Source organism: Anastrepha ludens, chromosome 4, assembly GCF_028408465.1.
Source record: "Anastrepha ludens isolate Willacy chromosome 4, idAnaLude1.1, whole genome shotgun sequence".
Lineage (NCBI taxonomy): Eukaryota > Metazoa > Arthropoda > Insecta > Diptera > Tephritidae > Anastrepha > Anastrepha ludens.
Genome location: NC_071500.1, coordinates 105,551,291 through 105,570,893, shown reverse-complemented (window position 1 = coordinate 105,570,893; position 19,603 = coordinate 105,551,291). Strand labels below are relative to the sequence as shown.

Here is a 19,603-nt window from a genome sequence, read left to right as displayed (position 1 = left end):
GACTGACTACCACTACAACCTAACCTAAGCTTATAATCTTGCCGCGGGGTGTACTTACATATATATGAGAAGATATCGTAGAGGTGCGAACTAATGATGATTAGGTCAAGTACGTAATCATACATTTTAATTAGTATTTTTAATTAGTACTCTAAACCCTGCAGGAAAAACTGAACTAGTGAAAGAAATTTCTGGTTCAGACTGGTGCTATTTCCTCATTTCCCCAGTGACTTTACTAATCTCATTGCGATATGGGTTTTGACCTCTCTCTAGTATTGAGCTTAGGGGCGAAAAGGTACTAAAGGGTTTTTCAATAAGGGCAGGTAGATGTTGGAATGGAATAAACCAAGATGTGTGTGAGTTATTGACAAAATTATTTTTTTATTTGAAAGGCGCATATATGCCATTAAGTGTGGAATATGACATCATTCAAATGCCCGCCTCGGCTTCTTCCGCATAGATCCGGCTGAATTTGAGCGATGGCCTGTGTTTTGTTCACCTTTAGAGCATCGGTCGATTGTGGTTTATTTGCATAGACCTGAGACTTCAAGAAACCCCACAGGAAAAAGTCTAGCGGGGTCAAATCGCATGACCTTGGTGGCCAATTCACATCACCCCTGCGAGAGATAACCTTACCCTGAAATCGTTCATGCAGAATGTCAATCGTGGCGGTTGCTGTGTGGCACGTAGCGCCGTCCTGCTGGAACCACATGTCGTCTAGGTCCATATGATTCAATATGGGCCATAAGAAATTGATTATCATCGTTGTGTAGCGCTCGCTGTTGACGGTGACCGCCTCATCAACGTCGTTTTCAAAAAAGTACGGACCAATGACGCCGCCAGCCCAAAATCCACACCAAACGGTAACTTTTTGAGGATGCATTATCACCTGGTGAACCTCGTGTGGATTGGTGTCGTCCCATATACGCCAATTTTGTTTGTTAACACAGCCATTCATCCAAAAATGCGCCTCGTCACTGAAGATGATTTTTCGCCCAAAATTGGGGTTCTCTTCCAAACGATTCGAAGCCCAGTCAGCGAACAAACGGCGTTGTCTATGGTCATCAACTTTGAGCTCCTGGGTCAGCTAGATCTTGTACAGGTGTAGGCCCAAGTCCGGACCCAAATTCGCCAAGTTGAAGTTTGCGAAAGGCCAAGTTCTTGTGCACGGCGAGGAATAGACTGCCTCGGGTTCTGCTGTACACTTTCACGGACCGCGGCAATGTTCTCGGCTGATCTTGCGTTCCTTGAACGTACGGGTGTTGGCTGATTGTTTACTGATCCGGTCGTCTCAAATTTGGCCCCCAAACGTTGAAGAGTCGACTTTGAAGGGCCACCACGTCTACCGAAAAATGGGCGCAATGCGCGCAACGTTTGCGTTATGAACACTCATTTTGATAATAAAGTTTTATCATTTGAACGTGCTGTTCAATCGTGTAACTTGCCATGACGATTTGGCATAAACAAGGGCGTCAAAATCGACCCGCGCCAATTGAAAAACCCTTTAGTACTAGTAGATGGAATGATATTTGTATATACACATTTTTCTCATTTTCGCAGTGCCGCTCCGTACTCTTACCTAGCTCTTTTACATTGAAAAGTGAACGAGGTTCTAAATTCACTGAAAGCGAACCATTCATTACTAGCGAATTTTCCTGCAGGGGCGGAATGGGAAAATTTTCGATTCTCTATTTCAGATTTCATTTATTTATTACGTAAAATTATGTGGTTGTGCTTTATTTTATTTACAGCTTACAAACAACTAGTTTTGTTTGCTAATTTGTAAAAATTACGATTACTTAGAAAAGATAAAGCAACACAACCGAGTACAATCGGGTAGAACTTTTTTCCTACTTTGTTTCTTAATAATGTAAACAAAAATATTTTCCATAAATTGTGCACACCTAGCGGTATTTAATTCTATATTTACGAATATACTTGCATTGGATTTTTTTTTCTTTTAAGAGATAAATGAGAAGGCTTGCGAAAACTACGGGTTACACATACATAAATACACTGCTGTAAATAACTATAGCACCGAGAATTATTGATAAGCTTTGACAATTTATTTGTTTCAAAATTAATTTTAATACTTTTTTATTCAAAATAAAGTTCATTCTTCTGCAAAAATCAAACCAAGTTTCAAAATAAAAAAAATCTTAATAAAAACATCCAAAAATGTTCATGAAAACTGTTAAACTTTTGAAAAGAATTCTTTGTAGAGAAATTTCAAGCATGCAGTTTTATTGCAGATTGAATTGAGGTGAAGAAGTTGAAAAAGCGCTTTAGTTCTGGCCTCATTTATTTCTGAGTTTCGGAGCTTATATTTTTTGCTGCTCTTTGTAAACTTCCGAAGGCTTTTTTCAAACCAAGCAACCAGAATGCAATAATGTCGTCCGCGTAAGCCAGTAACTGAACCGATTTAAATAAATTAGTTTTCCTCATGTTTACACCTGAATCCCTGATAACCTAGTCAAGGGCAATATTAAAGGGCAACAAAGACATGAGAGCCTATCTCCTTGCCGTAATCGGTGCAGGGTGGCGAACGCGATAGATCGTTTTGCACTCTTACGATGTTACTTCATATTGTGTATAGTCGACTGACTATCACGTTAGTGGTTTTGCCCGGCTGTTCACTAATTACGCCCATTTACGTATGCATGACATAGCAACAGTTTGGTCGGAAAGTATTTTTACAAAAACCATTTTCTAAGTTTCACTTTGTATATTAACAGTAAGTCAATTGGCGCTTTTTTTGTTCAATGGAATCGTCTGTTAAGCTGTTTTGGTACTGTATTTTCTATACCGAAATAACAAATACACAAAAAATACAAACTCTCCAAAACAAAATGCTGCTAAAAAGGAGGCTGAAAGTTATTTACGAAACGACGAATATGAGCTCCATAGCTACAAAGCAACAAAATTTTCTGCAAAAAAATTTTGTATTTTTTCCAAATCCATAAATTTTTCCAGCATTTTTCAAATATTGCAGTTTTTAAATTTGCTCGATTTTTAATGCACATTTGATGCCTTTTTATTCAAGACGTCGTAAACCGTGTTGTAGACCATGTACGGAGTTTAGGCTGGTGTCGCGATAGTTTTACCTCACTTATAAAGCAACTCCTTCTTGACATGTTGAAGTGGGAGTATTTTTGGTTTTCGAATGGTATACTACTTTTTTATCCTACCTATACAATTGTTAATTCCATGGGCTCCTACGGTAGGTAGGTGAAATTATTGAAGTACCAATCTGCCACTCCCCAAGTAGCACTAAAGCGTGGTTTGATGCCATTATGAGACCTAGCAAACTGGCAGATATCGACAGCCAACCAGAGCAGTTGATGCAATGGAGAAGATTGGTAGGATTTAGGTCGGCGCACTTGCCCAGGCTGAAGGAGCGAAGAAAGGAACACCCAGTGATGTTAATCGTATAGTTGGCAATCCTGGACTTTTGTCGAGAAAGTGCTCAACAGTCTCTACTCTGAAATGTCCCCACAGCTGCTGCATTGAGGATTAAATGGTAAACTTAGCTTTTCCGCATGTGTCCCGTTCAACCAATGATCGGTAAACACAGCTACGAGTTTGGAAATTGAATGGCGTGGAGTCCCCAGGACTTATTGAGTCGTGCGTCTATTGTACTGGAGCCAAAGGGTTTTCAAAATAGCACAACACGAAATGGAGTTCCATCTTTTCTGCGCTTTCTTGAGAAATAAGTTGTTCAATTTCCCTTTGCAACAGTCAGGGGGATGCCAATGAGCCCAATTCAGTCGCCTTCCTGCCAAACTCATCAGTATTTTCTTTTCCCTCTATGTTTCTATGTCCTGGAACCCAGATTAGAGCAACGTTATCTGCACGCTCAAGACATTTAATCTCTTTCTCACAGGAGTCGACTAGTTTGGATCTGCACCTTGGCATCGTCAGAGTCTTGATCGCGGCATGAATACCGGAAAAATTGTGAATATCTCCCTCGGTCTAACGTTTCCTAAGCATTTTGTATGCCTGCAGGATCGTAAAGACTTTCGCTTGAAAAACAATAGCAGTATTCGGCAATTTTAAGGAAATAGATAAATTGACCTGCTCCGATTCCGGCATCCATCTTGGAGCCATCAGTGATGACAGAGGTACCAGCTTCGGGGTAGACTTTCTCCTCGTTCCAATTCTGCCTACTTGGAAAGACCCTCAAACTCCAGTTTGTGGATAGAGAAGGCCGTTAAATAAGTAAAAAGAGAATAATAATTTTTATCAACCGATTTAGTCCTTTAGCAATAATATTTCTTTGACAAACTGTATTAATGCAAGTAACACTGATCTACAGAAAAATTTAAATTATTTTTATTCATTATATTTCTACATTTATTTTTATTAAGTGAAAGTTTGATTTCGGTTTCAACACCTTTGATTTTCCCAAAAGTTGATAGAAACGCTTTGCGAAGAGTCTTTTATCTTATTTTCAACTGTTCCCGAATTTGCGTAGCTAAAAATTTGAGTAATATTCATGCGGAGCGATTCTTTAGTCACCCTATAGGAAGATTTATATTTATTTATTTATCGGCATGGCGTCGTACGTCAATAATATTTGACACTTCTGCAGTATACAAATAGATAAGCAATGGAATGTATAAATATCAGAATAAAGATTATTATCACTCAAAATATGTTTTTTGAATCCATAAAAAGTTATTCAAGAACAAAATTGGATGATTAATTTTGCGCCACCTGGTATAAGATTTGCGTGTACATTAGGCCGGGTCGATTTGTGGGGAGGCAAAAAAATCGCCCATTGCTCTGTGAAAATCATATTCTAGGGATCAAAATAAGAAACTTTGCCGAAGGAACCATACCTCTAAAACGAATTCTGGTGTCCCCCAATTTGGGTCGAACTTTTTAGTTTCTTTTCTCATGTATTTCTCATGTAAAGGCCAAAAATGGTGATATTTTGAAATGATTGTATGGGGAACCGCCCAGGGGAGTTCCAGGGGGTGTGCCACTGGCATGGGTGGATCGCCCGTCCAAAGTTAGTGGGGGTCGGTCATACATTTGGACTCGATTGGAGCACTCTAAATGGGTCAAAGTGGGATTTTTCGTTCGACTCAAATTGGGGGACATCAGAATTCGTTTTAGAGGTATGGTTCCTTCGGCAAAGTTTCTTATTTTGATCCCTAGAATACGATTTTCACAGAGCAATGAGCGATTTTTAAATCGACCCGCCCTAGTGTACATCCTAAAACCGTTTCTATTATTTGGTGTTTCGTGCCTATAGAGGGTTCCGAGCCGGGGCTCTACTTTTTGAGAGTGACGCACAACTATAATTTTTGTGCTGACTAGTGTAATTGATGCGATGCCCCTTTGCTGGTGAACTGTGCGCCTGTACTTGCATTTTACTAATAAATATTTCCATACTTTGTTATCAATAAATCTTTCCTATTTGCTTATTTTTCTTAATTTCAACTACAATTTCTTATTTTTCCCCCTTTTTTATATGTATATAAAAAGTACATACAAACATATATGAACGACATGTATATATAGTAGAATGCCGACTTATATACAAATTTGCGTATAAAAGGTGTTTGCGAGAGGAAATGCAATGACAGTCACGATTTGTGATTCTCGCGTGTGAAGTGCCAAATATTTCGAAATGAAGTGTCTAGTGAGTTTACTGTTATTGGCGGCGTTGTTGGGCGTGAATGCTTACGAATTCGATGATAGCACCTTCAGTGAGTTTGAACAAAAAGTTTCTCTTCGAACAATAAAATACATTTAAAAGCACAAACTGTTAAAGGGAAATTAATTTTATCACCTTTTCTTGTACTCCAGATGAATATCTCTTCAAGGAGTTGCAGTCTCTACAAGATGATGACATTGCCGACGATTTGCCAACACATCGTGCGCGACGCGAAACCGAAGTAGAAAACTCAGCCGAAAAGGAGGCCAAAGAGTGCGCTAAACATAACTGGAAGAAGGATATGCATTGCTGTAAGGGTAGCAATGTCAATGATGAACAATTGGAACTTTTCATGAATGTTAAGAAAGAGTGCATCGCAGAATTAAAGGGCGAACCAGGTGAGAAAAATTCTTTTGATCTATATAATGATTAGGTTTATTCTGCCATTGGATAGTGGAAATACTCGAAATTCTAAACACTAAAAAAGAAAAACCAGAAAAAAATGCGAAAATTGGCAGATAATGCATCCTTTCAGGTATTTCAGTACACCCTAATATTTTGCTGGGACTTATTTTTATCTAGAAGGCGATTAATCTATATGTTCCTGTTAATTCTGTATGGAAATTAGCTTTATAAAGAGATTTTTAGTGGCAAAAGTTGATGCGTTAGTTTCCATCGATCCAACTCGTTTTCTAACATTTTCATATTCCATTTCGGGAAACCCACTTACTTCGTTTTAATTGGCGCTTACACCCTTATTGGGTGTTTGAGGTGTGCGTCTTGATAATGGAGGGGCCTACAGTTTTATGTCGCCTTCGTACGGCAGATGGTTTTTTATGAGGTGAGTTTTCATGGCAGAAATACACTCGGAGGTTTGCCATTGTCGGCCGAGAAGCGACTATTATTTCTTATCACCTGTTGCTTCGTGCAGGTTTTCGAACCCGTGCGTTTCCGCATAGTAGTTACGCACAAATCCATTCGGCGACGGTGGCCGCTCATTTGAAAAGTCTGTGCAAGGTCAGAGAGATGCTACTACTGGCATGTATCGAGGTTGTGTTTAGTTAGTAGCATCTCTTGGAAGAGCACGCACCAAGTTTCAGCCAGATCGACCTATTTATTCGTGTTTGGCATTGGTTTGGATCGAAGAAATCGAGTGATTTTCTTTATCCATTACGACAACGCACCGGGTCGCGCCTTAGCAGTTGTGGTGGCAAAATTAACGGAAATAGGGCTCTAACTCGTTTCAAATCCCCTCTATTCGCCAGACTTGGCTCCCTCCCATGCCTCGGACGACTATTTGTTAACCAATTTTTAGAAATGGCTGGCGAGCAAAATATTTTATTCAAACGAGGAGATGATTGCAGAAACGAATGGCTATTTTTCAAACTTAGACGAAGTGTATAGACCCAAAAGGACACTATGCCGAAAAATAAAAAAAAGGTTTACCCCAATTGAGTAGTTTTTTGCAAGGCCTTTCCAAACGATTCGCGTAGTGTATCTAATGCTGGCCGAGAGTTTCATTCATTTTCAGTGCACCAGATGGTAAGATATTCTTTCCAGCATGCAAACCTATCTGCTGCTGATTTGGTTATATCTACACTTCCGGTAATAGTAATGGTAATGGTTGTACGGGTTAGGCTAAGGCCTTTATGCACTGCGACCAGATTGATCTATTGTGATTTGATCTGAGTGCTTAATTTTTATTTTTAGTATTGCGAGGAATCGAACCAGCTTCTTGGGAGAGAATAAGTATTCATTCTCTAGTAGGGTTCTGTGTCTCCTGGGACCTAAAGCTTCACAGTTGGTGATAAAGTGTTCCTCTTTATCACAGCAGAACCTGCATGCGATCAACTAGTGCTAGATAGTCCCACTGTATTCAAACGTTTATTACAGGCAAAGTGGCCTGTAAGTGCTCCACAGTGTAATTTAAGGCCCCTTTTTTGGGGTTGGCACAATAAATGACCCTCCGATCCCTTTTTGGCATAAAAGTCTGCTTTTTCGTTTGCTTCGAGTCTCTCATGTTCTGATACCCAAATCACGGAGATCTGTTTAAGAGTCGCCAGTTTGTTGAGTGCACTCTGTAAGGCCTTTTGAATTGAACGTAAAGCTATTTAAGGCTTTTAGGACTGTCCAATAGGTATTTTAATTTTTACTTTTTCGAACTCTCTTTTGGATACGACTTCCACTGTTTTCCCAGGATTTACCCAAAAGTTGTTTTGTTGTCCAAAGCTTTTTCGGTGCTTTTTATTACTGAGTTGAGGTGGACCTCCCAGATGTGTTTTTTATCCAGGATAGTTTCTAGATATTTAACCTCTTCCTTCAGAGGTAACTCTTATTCTTTTTATTTCCAGGGTGGGTAAATTTAGACCTCTTTTCCTGGTAATAGTGGTTTTGGACGGGTTTCTATTCCCTCCTCCTAGGCGTCTTGCATCAAGCCCTTTATGGCCCTTTTGTGGTTGCCTTTAATTACTATATAAATTTCATCTGCACATCCTATTGTTTTGTACCTTTTATGTATTATTAAGGGTTTGTACGAGGTCGCCAGCCAGGATAGACCAAAGCAATGGCGATAGAGCAATATCACTTTATGGAGTGAGGATATCGAATAAACGTTCTCTCTTAGGTAATAGTCCAATAGATTTTCAACATGAAAGACGTAAGACTGATTGGTCCATAGCATTTGGGTGATTCAGGAAGCTTATTACCTCCCTTGAGTGGGAATAATACTTTAACCTCCCGCAAAATCTTAGGAACATAACCCAAAGTGAGACTTAATCTGAATATTTGCACCAAAATTCGTAATAATTTTAAGGTTCCCTGGGAGAGCAGAGCTGGCAAAATACTATCTGGCCCGGGTGGCGTCATAAAAATGTTTTTGGTGGCGCCATCTTTTTAATGAGTTAATGCGTTGGAAGTTACATCCTTAGCTGACTTCCAATGAAAGCTTGGTGACATTTGGTTCAGTGGAAGCGTAGTTATTGCGTCTAAAGTGTCAGTATGTTGTGTCATCGGTACAAAAATGAGTTTCAAACAAAGGGCTAATATTAAATATTGTTTTAAAATTAGTAAAATGTTTACCGAAACGCTTACATATCTCTTGCCAGAGGTCATGAGTGGTTTACACATTTCAGAGAAGGTTGTGAGCACATAAATGACAAGGAACTGCCAGTAATCATCTCCATCGAAATTGTAAATGTATCAAAAATGAACCGAAATCCTCGTTGAAATTCATGGATTTGGAGTTGAATATCTCCAAAATATCGATTTATCGCACTTTAACTGATCATTTGGGCTTATGCTTATGCTTATTGCTCAGAAATCAACATTCGAAAGCCCTCATTAATGAGGCGATAAAGACGGGAACTCCCTTTAACTTCCTGAAACGCGTACCCAGACCAGAGGGGACTATTTTGAATAAATAAACTCAAAGTTATCAGAACAAAGCTCCTGTCGTTTCTATTTTAGTTCAGTCTTGTTTATTTTGGACTACACCTTGTACAATTACGCTTCCAGCAAGTGTTAAATGCTTACAGCCACTCATGAGCGAGAAATTACCAATTCAAAGAAACTTCCTTTAGGGTAGAAGTATAAAAAGTAAATAAAGGAAGAGTGCATTGATTTCCGGTAATTGCTTTCGAATTTTTCTGGGGTAAGATTTTAATATGGAAATGATTTCCTGGTTTTACCGCAATATGGCAATACTTGACAGTTGCACCAGGCGCACAGGTAAGGTTAGGTTGGAAGTGATTAACTCAAAACATACTTTTCTGTATTCTAAACACACAACCATTTAAACCTGTATGATAAAGGCTGAAAGAAATTCTAAACCAGGTGGTTCTGATTAGCGTTGCCACCATTTTGTTTTTTGTTTTTTCAAATATATGTAAGTTTTGTGTCAGTATTCCATTAGATCATTCGATTTGCTGGAATTTATTTGTAGATAGTTTTTTTTTTTTATTTAATTGCTTCACAAATACTCTCATTCAGCAATAATTTCAAAATCCAAATAAATTTATTCAGGTTATTCTCCTCTTTTTTTACACAGCCGATGACGCCTATGATCCATTCAATTGCGACAAGATGCAACAAGTTAAGGAGCAAATGATTTGTGTCGCTGAATGCGTTGGAAAGAAATTCCATAGCATCGACGAAAACGGTCAATTCAAACGTGATGTTATTTTGGAGCAACTGCGCAAACAAATCGGGGATGTGCAATGGAAAAAAGATGCTATAGAAGGCTATGTCGACAAATGTCTAGCTGAAGTGAAGGAAAAGCACGAGCAATTAGAGAAGGCGGGAAAACTATCCGAAGGCTGCAGTCGTTGTCCATTGGCCTTCAGCGGTTGCATGTGGCGCGAATTCTGGAATGGCTGTCCGGCTGAGTTGCATGTCGACACGCCAAAGTGCAATAAATTGCGTGAACGCGTGACCAAAAATGATATTCAATTCTTTGGCAAGCACTTGCTATTCAAATATTATCCCAACTCGATGGAATAGAATTACTATAAAAAGTAGTTTGAATAAATTTTTATTTGAAGAGAATTTAGTATTATTGAAAGGATACAAATAATTCAAGTGAAAACAATTAAAAAGTGTTATAAAAATCGTTTTTCTCTATAGAAAATATTTTCTAGTGGCATTCAGCAGCATTCACCCAACACACACACACATAAGCACACATACACTCACCTGCTTACTCATTGAATTCGGCATTCAATGCAGTCAGCTTTATCAATAAATCCACACAAAAACATTGCTTTCGTGTATAAATTCAAAATCCTTTCAGCCGCATTCATTTCGCTGCACTCTCATTTGCCTATCAAAGGCCCCTGTAGTGCATTGCAGCTACCCTCAAATTGAATATGCATGCAAATTCGTCAGCAGCCATCAGCCTCGCCTCTCTCTCTCTCGTAATTCTTTGTCCGTTTGCCAAAGAGGCATCCATCCGTTTGTGATATCCGCCATTGCAACAAATTGACTTAACAGCGTCCTTATGATTAAGTGCGCACTTTTGGCAATTTTTTTGCCACTTTCGCATGCGCCGCGAGCTTTTTGTTTCACATGCTGATTTTTGTTTGTTTTTGTTTTAGCTGTAGTTGTGCATTTGATGCTGCAGTCGATTAGAGCGCAATTTTTTGTTAAAGCTTTTAGCTTTTTCCATCAGCAGCCAGTCGCAAAACCAGGCAAACAACGGCCAACATACCAGTGATTCAATCAGCAGCCCAACAACAGAACGTCAAATGCTAATGGCTTCACACTTTTATATGCAAATGCTTGCTGTTAGCGTGCATTTCAATGCGCTTCCTTTTTGTACGACCTTTTTTTCTCTGAATATTTATGCAACGTAATTTAATTTTATATTTCAGTTGCGCGTAAGTACTATTCATATTTTTTGATTTAATTACATCGCAGATATATTTTTATGAACCCTTGCTGGGCATCACTTAGATATAACAGCACATTACGAAAACTTTGTAGTGAATTTCAATACATATTTTTAAATGCAGATGGGGCTAAAAGAAAATCGCAGCTTGTTTTGACTCGGTGAACATTGAGCTCCAGTTTGCAATTTTAAGTGAGCTGAAATTGCCAGCAAGGCAATCGGTCCTTAACTTGTCAAATCGCACAGTCCTTCAAACAATTCACATTTCGTCTTCACTCTATGCGATTATACTATATTACGATTCCATTGTAAGGCCAATATGAGTGTGTAGTATACAACTTTGGAGCCCTCCGTCTTCTACTAACATTTATATTATACAAAGAGTTGGTTGGTTGGTTAAAGTGGTGATTCATCCAGAATCCAACTAGCGCTTGCGCACCAATTTGTTGTCACATTTCGCTACCAACTTGTCTAACGGTTATTTACAGCGTGATTATATCCAGTCTGTGTGGCTTAAGAACCTTATTTGGTTGTTGACGTCTAAGCCACACAGTTTTTCGAGACTCTCGAACAGTGGTTTGCCCTGGGTTGACTTTCTCTTCTATCATAAAGGGTGGTTAAGTTTCAAGGGCCGGTGTTAATTTTGAATAAAATACAAGTTTTTTAGGAAATTATTGTAATTTCTCTTTATTATGATAATATTAGTATAACTCAATTACGTATGGAATAAAATATCGGCCAAATGGTCGCCGCGGCCTCAGCGGCACACCTCCAAAGACCACCAACTGCAAATAGTTCCTTATCTAAAGGGTGGTTAAGTTTTAAGAGCCGGTGTTGATTTTGAATAAAATACAATTTTTTTAAAAACTATTGTCATTTCTCTTTATTATGAAAATATCGGTATAGTTCAATTACGTGTGGAACAAAATATCGGCCAAATGGCCGCCGCGGTCTCAGCGGCATACCTCCAGTCGATGATCCAAATTTTCGATGACGTTGAGGCATAATTGAGGATCTATGCCGTTTATATGGCGAATTATCTCATCCTTTATATCATCCCGCGTTCCGGTTACACCTTTCGTTCGGTCGCTGAGCCACGCTAGTCCAGCTATACATACTACATGTGGTGTACGTCTTGATGAATTTCCACAAATGGAATGATCTACAGGTTCACATCGTCTTTGAAGGCAGAGGGTTTTTATGAGGAGCTTTTGCTAAAGGGAGAAATTTGGAATCAGCCACTCTTTCGTTATGAAGAACTTACTTATGCGAGGCGTTGGTGCATTGGGCATTTGAACTTCGGGAGTCGTTGTTGCTGTCAAGAGCTTTTTGCTTTGTATTGTCAGTTATCATGCCTGCGGTATGAACGCAGCCTTAGGGTTTGTATGTTTGGACCCATTACATCTCGTTGGAGTCGACATGTTTATACAATTTTATTAATCGCTTGATTTATTTATATTCTTTTTACGAGAGCACGGTTCGCTTAGCTAATAAGGCGACAAAATAATTGATTACTGTAGCCCCTGCACTTTTTGGTGGGAATGAAATGGAAAGGTGTCTTCCATAGGACACGTCGTAGGACGGTTAAACGACAAGCTCCGTCTCGTCAGCTCGTCAGCATAGGTCGCTCAAACTGTTTTGTAATTCCGTTGCTTTGCAAAAGTATTCCTGGATGCACTGGCCTGCACTGCTACTTTCACATACGCTTGAGGACCAACGGAATCATCTAGCGAGCGCAGAAGTGGTGAATCGAAAGCGGCATACCATTGTATTAATATTGTTTGGATACAGGAAATGGCGCTGATGAAAATAGATACATTGATGAATGCTTTCGCCTTAATAAAACTTGGTGTTGGGTATCAAAATCATTCTTCTCACAATAGGATTTATGCGGCTAAGCAGTAGGTTTTCGAACATTTTTAATATTATCGGTACTAAACTGATTGGTCGATATGATATCGCTAGTGTATCGTTTTTGTTTTGGTTTTGGGATCGCTATAATTTCAGCTACTTTGCAAAGTGCTTTCCAATAACAGGTGTTACAGATGAATGGATTGCGCTATTGAGAGATGATTACCGATTTTTAATGGCCCGAATTGAATGGTTTTGATCTGGACAACGTTTATTTTCAACAAGACGGCGCTACGTGCCACACAAGCAACGAAACCATTGATCTTTTGCGATTTTTTTCTTTGGCGCCACGTAAAAGAGAAGATCTACGCCAACAGCCCAGGGTCGATTCAAGACCTCAAAGAAGGAATTCGTGAGACTCTCGAGGACATAGGGCAGCCACTTTGCTATTTGGTTATGGAAAATTTCATGAAAAGGATATTGTCCTGTAAGCGTGGTCGTAGTGATCATTTGCCTGATGTTATTTTCCACTATTAACGGCATACCTTTCTCTTTTTAATGAAATAAACGTCTGATCATTAGCATTTTTCTTTGAATATTAAAATAACACCTCTTATTGGAAACCCTTTATTTCTTGACTCAATTATTGCCTTCTCAGGCATATGCTTCACAATTGCTTCCAAAATTTGATTGTATCCAGGCGATTTATTGTTCTTTAGAGTTTTTATTAATATTTATCATAACGGCCGCAGTAGCCGAAGAGGTTAGTGCGTGACTACCATTCGGGAGTACGTAGGTTATATGGCATAAAGCCGCGTTACCGCTATTCTCACCTCGTCATGGTTGGGTAGCTGAATGATAGTTCCGTAGTCAGCGATTGGGGTAACGGGACCTTCATATTCTCTGTGAAATGCGCAGCTGTCACTATTTCATAAGTTCGAGAAGTGTTTCCTCCATAATTTAAGTATGCTCTGGATGTCAGTCATCAGATCGCCGTCTGTGTTCTTACAGGAAAATGCTCCGGTCTTAAAACTCTCTGTAAGCCGCCGAGCTTTCTGGTAGAAATTTCGGGCGATGCGTAAAGAACTAAAAATGTTGCTTCATTGCTCGTGCACAGAGGCGTAGCGAGCTTTTTCAGCGCCTTAGGCAAGGTGGCAATTTCGCACCACGCAAAAAAGTTCTATATTTTATCCGTACGATTTCGGCGCCCTCTTGGTCTGGCGCCTGAGGCGGCCGCCTCACTCGCCTCGCCCTCGCTACGCCTCTGCTCGTGCATGTCGGATTGTTGGGTAGAGCATTCCGGGAGCAGCGTATTTTTTTAGAGTTATTATTAATTGCTTTATCTCATATATAATATATACATTACGCGTATATTCAGAAACGCATTATAATGCGCAACGTACTTTTGCAGTGTTGGCAGTGCGTTCACAAATGCAAATATGGCAGTACTGCAAATGCATCGCGTTCCAAAACGCCATTTTTGTATCAAACGTCACGCATTATTTGCAGGAAAAATTTTAATACTGCCGCTGATTACGCTAATATGATGTCTGATGAAAAGTGAGTATAAAACTAATTTTTTTAGCTTTTAATGCAAAGATATATTAAATATACGTTATTAAAACAATATTTTATTACATTTTTCTTGATTTTAGCGATTATCTAAGTACATCGGAAGTAAAGTTGCTTCTCAGAGTCCGACTGAGCATGGAAAGTGAATTTGCTTCAGGGCGGAGGAAAAAGAGTGTTTTGTGGAATAAGGGGGCGGAAGAAATAAAAAAAGTGAATAAAGATTTGAAAATAGACGGGCAAATCGCACAGCGAAAATTTTCTAATTGTTTCAAAAACAGATTTTTTTTTTTTTTTTTGAAAATTGGAAAAGTAATGAATTACAATCACAATACATTAAAAAGCATTAGCGACTAGGAAAAAAAGATTTATTTTTGGGAATTTTTCGTTTTAATGAACATCTTACTATATGTGATCTTCTTTTTTGCTTTACACGTCGTTTTTTTATAAATTTAGCAAAAAACTATCACTTTTTACTTCAAATATATCGTCAACAACTAAACTCAATAATACTTCCATTTTAGTGTAAAACGCGTTCATAAATGCAACAAATCTTTTTGCAAATCGTTAACAAATCTATCAATTGCATCACTTGTCACATTGGCAGTGTTGCCAGCGCTGCAATTATTTATAATGCGTTTCTGAATATACCCTACCATATATTGTAAAAATGATTTTATTAATTTTCTTCTTATCCTCGCTTTCTGTACGAGTATCAGTGAAATTTATGTGGTTATTAATGTTTTAAAATGTGGTTATTTTCTTCAGTCAGAATCAGAAATTCGTCTAGCTTTAGATTTTTATTATGCCCGCTTCGTTGCAAGTCATTCATAATAGGGGCATTTTACAGTTTCTGCTGTTGAAAAATTGCTTTCACATACCAATCAGTTCAAATAGCTGGAACAATATTGCATTGAAAAGCTATTAAGTAATTCAGATTGCATTTAGCTTATAAATAAATTTCATGTAAGACAAAAAAGGTGAGAAAAAGCTTTTAAGCTACAAATAATTTACTGTTAAGAGTACTTATTAACTTATAAACGCACAGCTAGAGCCCAAAGAAACATAAAAAAATTATTGACTAATTATTGAAATTATGAATGAAAGCCCAATTTTTAATGAAATGGAAAAAGTGAAGTGGAACTAATAAATGCGCGATAACCAAAAGTGCACTTTGCGGCACAGCTGCTTTCGCTCTGCTTAATACAAGCGTACAATAAGAAAAGGGTATACATACATACGTATGCATTGCAGAATAAGCTTGTTCATGAACGTACATACATATATATATGTACAGCTGTGGTCAAAATAATAGTAGGCGTACACAGTATAAAAGAAATGAATAAGATTTTATTTTTATGTTAAGTATTTTTGTTGCTTTTATTTAAAGGAACTATGACTGTTAACAATAAAATTATGAAAGTGAACTTAGAAAAATAATTCATTATAAAGTTCTTCTTCTTCTTAGTATCACAGTCCTTGGTGACCCATTGTTTCATTCACAACCTTGCGCCATCTGTCTCTATCTAAGGCTACCTCTTTCCACCGCCATAAGTTTAGCATTTGAAGATCAACTCCTACGTCTTCGAGTCATCTCTTTTTGGGGCGTCCTCTTCTTCGGCCCTCAACAGGGCGTAATTCAACTGCCTTTCGAGTTGTTCTCTCCTTGGGCATTCTAAACAAGTACCAGAGTCATCTTATCCTCTGAGATTTTATACATTTTATCACAGTTTCGTTTCTTGCTAAAAGTTCCAGCTCATGTTTATATCTAATTCGATAAGTACCGCCTTGCAGTCTTACACGCCCACATATTTTTCGCAATATTTTTCTTTCAAATACCATTACCTGATTAATGTCAGTAGTTTTAGCGTCCTTAGTTCGGAACCATAGTTAAACACGGGGCGCATCAACTTTTGGTCGCAAGGTAATAATTTAGACTAAGTACCTTCAAATTAGAAACGTAACACTTATTTGCTGCTAAAACTCTATCATGTATTGTCAATGATGTATCCTGATTGGCTGATATTTTCATACCCAGATAGGTAAATTCTTGTACACTCTCGAATGCATAGTCCCCGATCAGCAGGTCATCATGTCTTAAACCGGCGCTGGATCGAACCATAAACTTCTTTAATTCTTAGCCCATTTTTCTTTTCATCAGATTTTAGGGAAAATAATAAATATTCACTAATAATTGGTATTTAGTAGTCACCGACGCATCGAATTAACGAGATTTTCACATCGTTTCTTAGTTATCGATTTCCATGCACGCTCTACTGTTTCCCAAAGCTGATTATTATTTGTTGGCTGAGCATCAGCAAAACTGTCTCCTTCACATCGCACCACAAAAAATTTCTATTGGATTGAGGTCTGCAGACTGGGCAGGCCATTTCATAGCCTCAAACCTATTTCTCTGAAGTCACTCCTGCGCCAATTTGCTTTGGGTCATTGTCCTTTTGGAAACCCAGTGGCGTTTCTTCGCGCGCATATGGAAGCATGATTTCTTCCATAATTCGGTTCTCTTTATGCAGTATAGCGGTTCTACACCATGAAATGAAAAATATGCCACAATCAAAATACTTGATCCTCCGTGTTTAAAAGTTTTCGTTGCGTATTTCGAGCTTTACTCGGAATTAGCAGGTCGTCGAACATATTGGCGAGATCCTCTTGTGCCATACAGCACGATATTGGATTCATCTGTCCACAAAATATTACTTCATTACTTGGTGGCCCAGTCGAAGTGCTTATTTGCAAACTTTAGCCTTTGAACCACCTGCCTTTTAGTTAGTAATGGCACTTTTCTTTTCAACTTCTTTGTAAGAAGTAAATATGACATCAAGTGCTGACGTATACAGTTATAACGGCACTTTTTTATTGAACGCTGTCTATATAACAGTATATTAGAGAGAATACAGCGCAAAGAAGACAACGAGAAAAAATAAAAATATTCAACTATGTGCGGCACTAGTACTACTATTATTTTGACCGCAACTGTGTGTATATATCTGAAGAAAAGCATTGGAAACGCATAAAAAAGTAATCCATGTCGAAAATTCACCTGCTGCTACAACGGATTTCTAACTAAGTTGCCCAAATTATGGAAGTGGGGAAGAGATTAAGATGCGTCTGCGTGTTGTCGAAAAGCGTTCCACCTGTATTTCAAAACGCACACAAGTACTAATGGCATACATAAATACAGGCGTACGCAAGCCCAAGTATACGAGTATCATTAAACAGCGCTTGTGGGATACGCTTCGATGAGTGGCCGCTACATGCAGACTTTTTGTTGCAATAAATGCAGGCGAATAAAAGGGAAATTAAGCGTAAACGACCGACGATTATAGCGACGAGAGGGCTTTGCGAGCGAACAAGCAAACACACACACACATACTCGTACCTACACATTAGAACTACAGCTGAATGAATGGGCATACGTTGATTTGTGTTGCACCTGTAGTCGATGACGAACATCCAACAAACGCGTAAAGTGAGTGATGATGGAGTTGGCGATGGGTAGCTTCCAGCTAGTGAGGGCAACTGGGCACATAAAGCAGATTGGCGGCAGCTTGCTGATAAATTCTTACACGTGAAATTCAAATTAAATGTTAACACATAAAATGCTGCACATGAGATGTTGCAGCAAAAAGGTGCAAAAATAAATCTAAAAAACACAAGCAGCATTTGCATTTACTTTATTGCATGTAACATGCAGCAGCAGCAGCAAAACATAAAACACAAACAAAGGTCCTGCTGCCGGGTGTACCATTAGGATTAAAATCGTATTCGTCGAATTCGTTAGTCTTTGGTCAGCAGCAGACAGTGCGACAAATTTAATTCGCAACACAAACAATCCAACAAAACCGTACACCACTAGGCATGCACTACATCTACATATGTATGCGTGTGTGCATTGGCAAGTGCAAAAAACGGCGACAATAGGAATCCGTAGAACAAGTGTCTATTCGCTGTATACAAAGAAAACAAAATTGAAAATCGAAAAACGGAAAACGGAAAACAAAAGTGAGAGATGCAAAATAAGAATGCAACTAAAATATTCTGAAAGGATTTGCATGCACCATTTTTACATTGTGTGTCCCAAAAGGGTGCTCGCCACACACACAGGTATGCGCTTAAGCCTACAGTGATGGTCAACTAAATAGTGCTATTTGACGGAAACATTCACTAACTATAACGCAAGCTGATAATAAGACTCAGTCGTTATAGGTAGGCAGGTGAATTGATTGAAGTGCCACTACCCAAGCAGCACTAAAGCCCCATTATGAGACCTCCAACTGGCAGATACCTACAACCAGCCAGAGCTGTTGATGTAATGGAAAAGATTGATGATATTTAGGTTGGAGCACTGTCCCAGGCTATCGAAGAAAGGAGTACCCAGTGATCTTAATCGTCTAGCTGCCAAACCCTGACATTTGCAGAGAAAGTGCTCAACAGTCTCCTTCTCTGAAAGGTCTCTACAGTTTCTGCAATATGGGTTGAATGGTAAACCTAGCTTTTCCGCGTGTGTGTCAATCGTTCAATGACTGGAGCTACGAGTTTGGAAATTGAATGGCGTTAAGTCCTCAAAGCTTTCTGATTCCTCCGTCTATTGTACTAGGGCCAAAAGGGTTTTTGAAATAGCACATGAAATAGAGCTCCATTTCGTGCGCTTTTCTGGGAAACACACTGTTCAATTGTCCTTTAACAACAGACTTTGAGACTAATTCCGTCCCCTTCCTGGCAAGCTCATCAGCAATTGCATTTTACTCTATGTTTCTATGTCCTGGAGCCCAGATTAGAGAAGTGTTAGCCGCACACCCAAGATATTTCATCTCTTCTTTACTGGAGTTGACTAGTTTGGTTCTGCACATTGGCATCGTCAGAGCCTTGATTGCGGCTTGACTCTCAGAGAAAATGTTCCCACGTTCCCTATTAACACTGCGCAACCCAAGTACGTCTGTGTGAAAAGCCCTAGTTAATACATTTAAGGCATTCAGTTCTGCCTGTCATATCATATTTTTATAGCGAGCCGCTTGCTCCAAGTACAGACACCCGCTTTCGATCGCATCTCACATGATGAGTCAGACGTCGAGGAGAGTTAGTTTTTAACGAAGTTTACATCTTCGACCTGTGTGATG

The 19,603-nt window shown here is 38.9% G+C and overlaps 1 protein-coding gene across 1 annotated transcript; it reads left to right on the top strand.

Moving 5' to 3' along the window:
• The first annotated feature begins 5,569 nt into the window (after window positions 1–5,569).
• LOC128860442 (uncharacterized) lies at window positions 5,570–10,207 on the top strand. The gene is made up of 3 exons (XM_054097971.1): window positions 5,570–5,717; window positions 5,818–6,063; window positions 9,711–10,207. Exons 1-3 carry the CDS (start codon window positions 5,639–5,641, stop codon window positions 10,160–10,162), a joined length of 777 nt encoding a protein of 258 aa, XP_053953946.1. The 5' UTR covers window positions 5,570–5,638; the 3' UTR covers window positions 10,163–10,207.
• Window positions 10,208–19,603: the final 9,396 nt, after the last annotated feature.

Excerpts from the sequence above, each read along its gene's own strand:
- LOC128860442 (XM_054097971.1), top strand. The coding sequence starts at position 5,639 with ATGAAGTGTCTAGTGAGTTTACTGTTATTGGCGGCGTTGTTGGGCGTG. Across the intron at positions 5,718-5,817 it reads ATTCGATGATAGCACCTTCA|ATGAATATCTCTTCAAGGAG; the intron begins GTGAGTTTGAAC and ends CTTGTACTCCAG. Across the intron at positions 6,064-9,710 it reads AGAATTAAAGGGCGAACCAG|CCGATGACGCCTATGATCCA; the intron begins GTGAGAAAAATT and ends TTTTTTACACAG.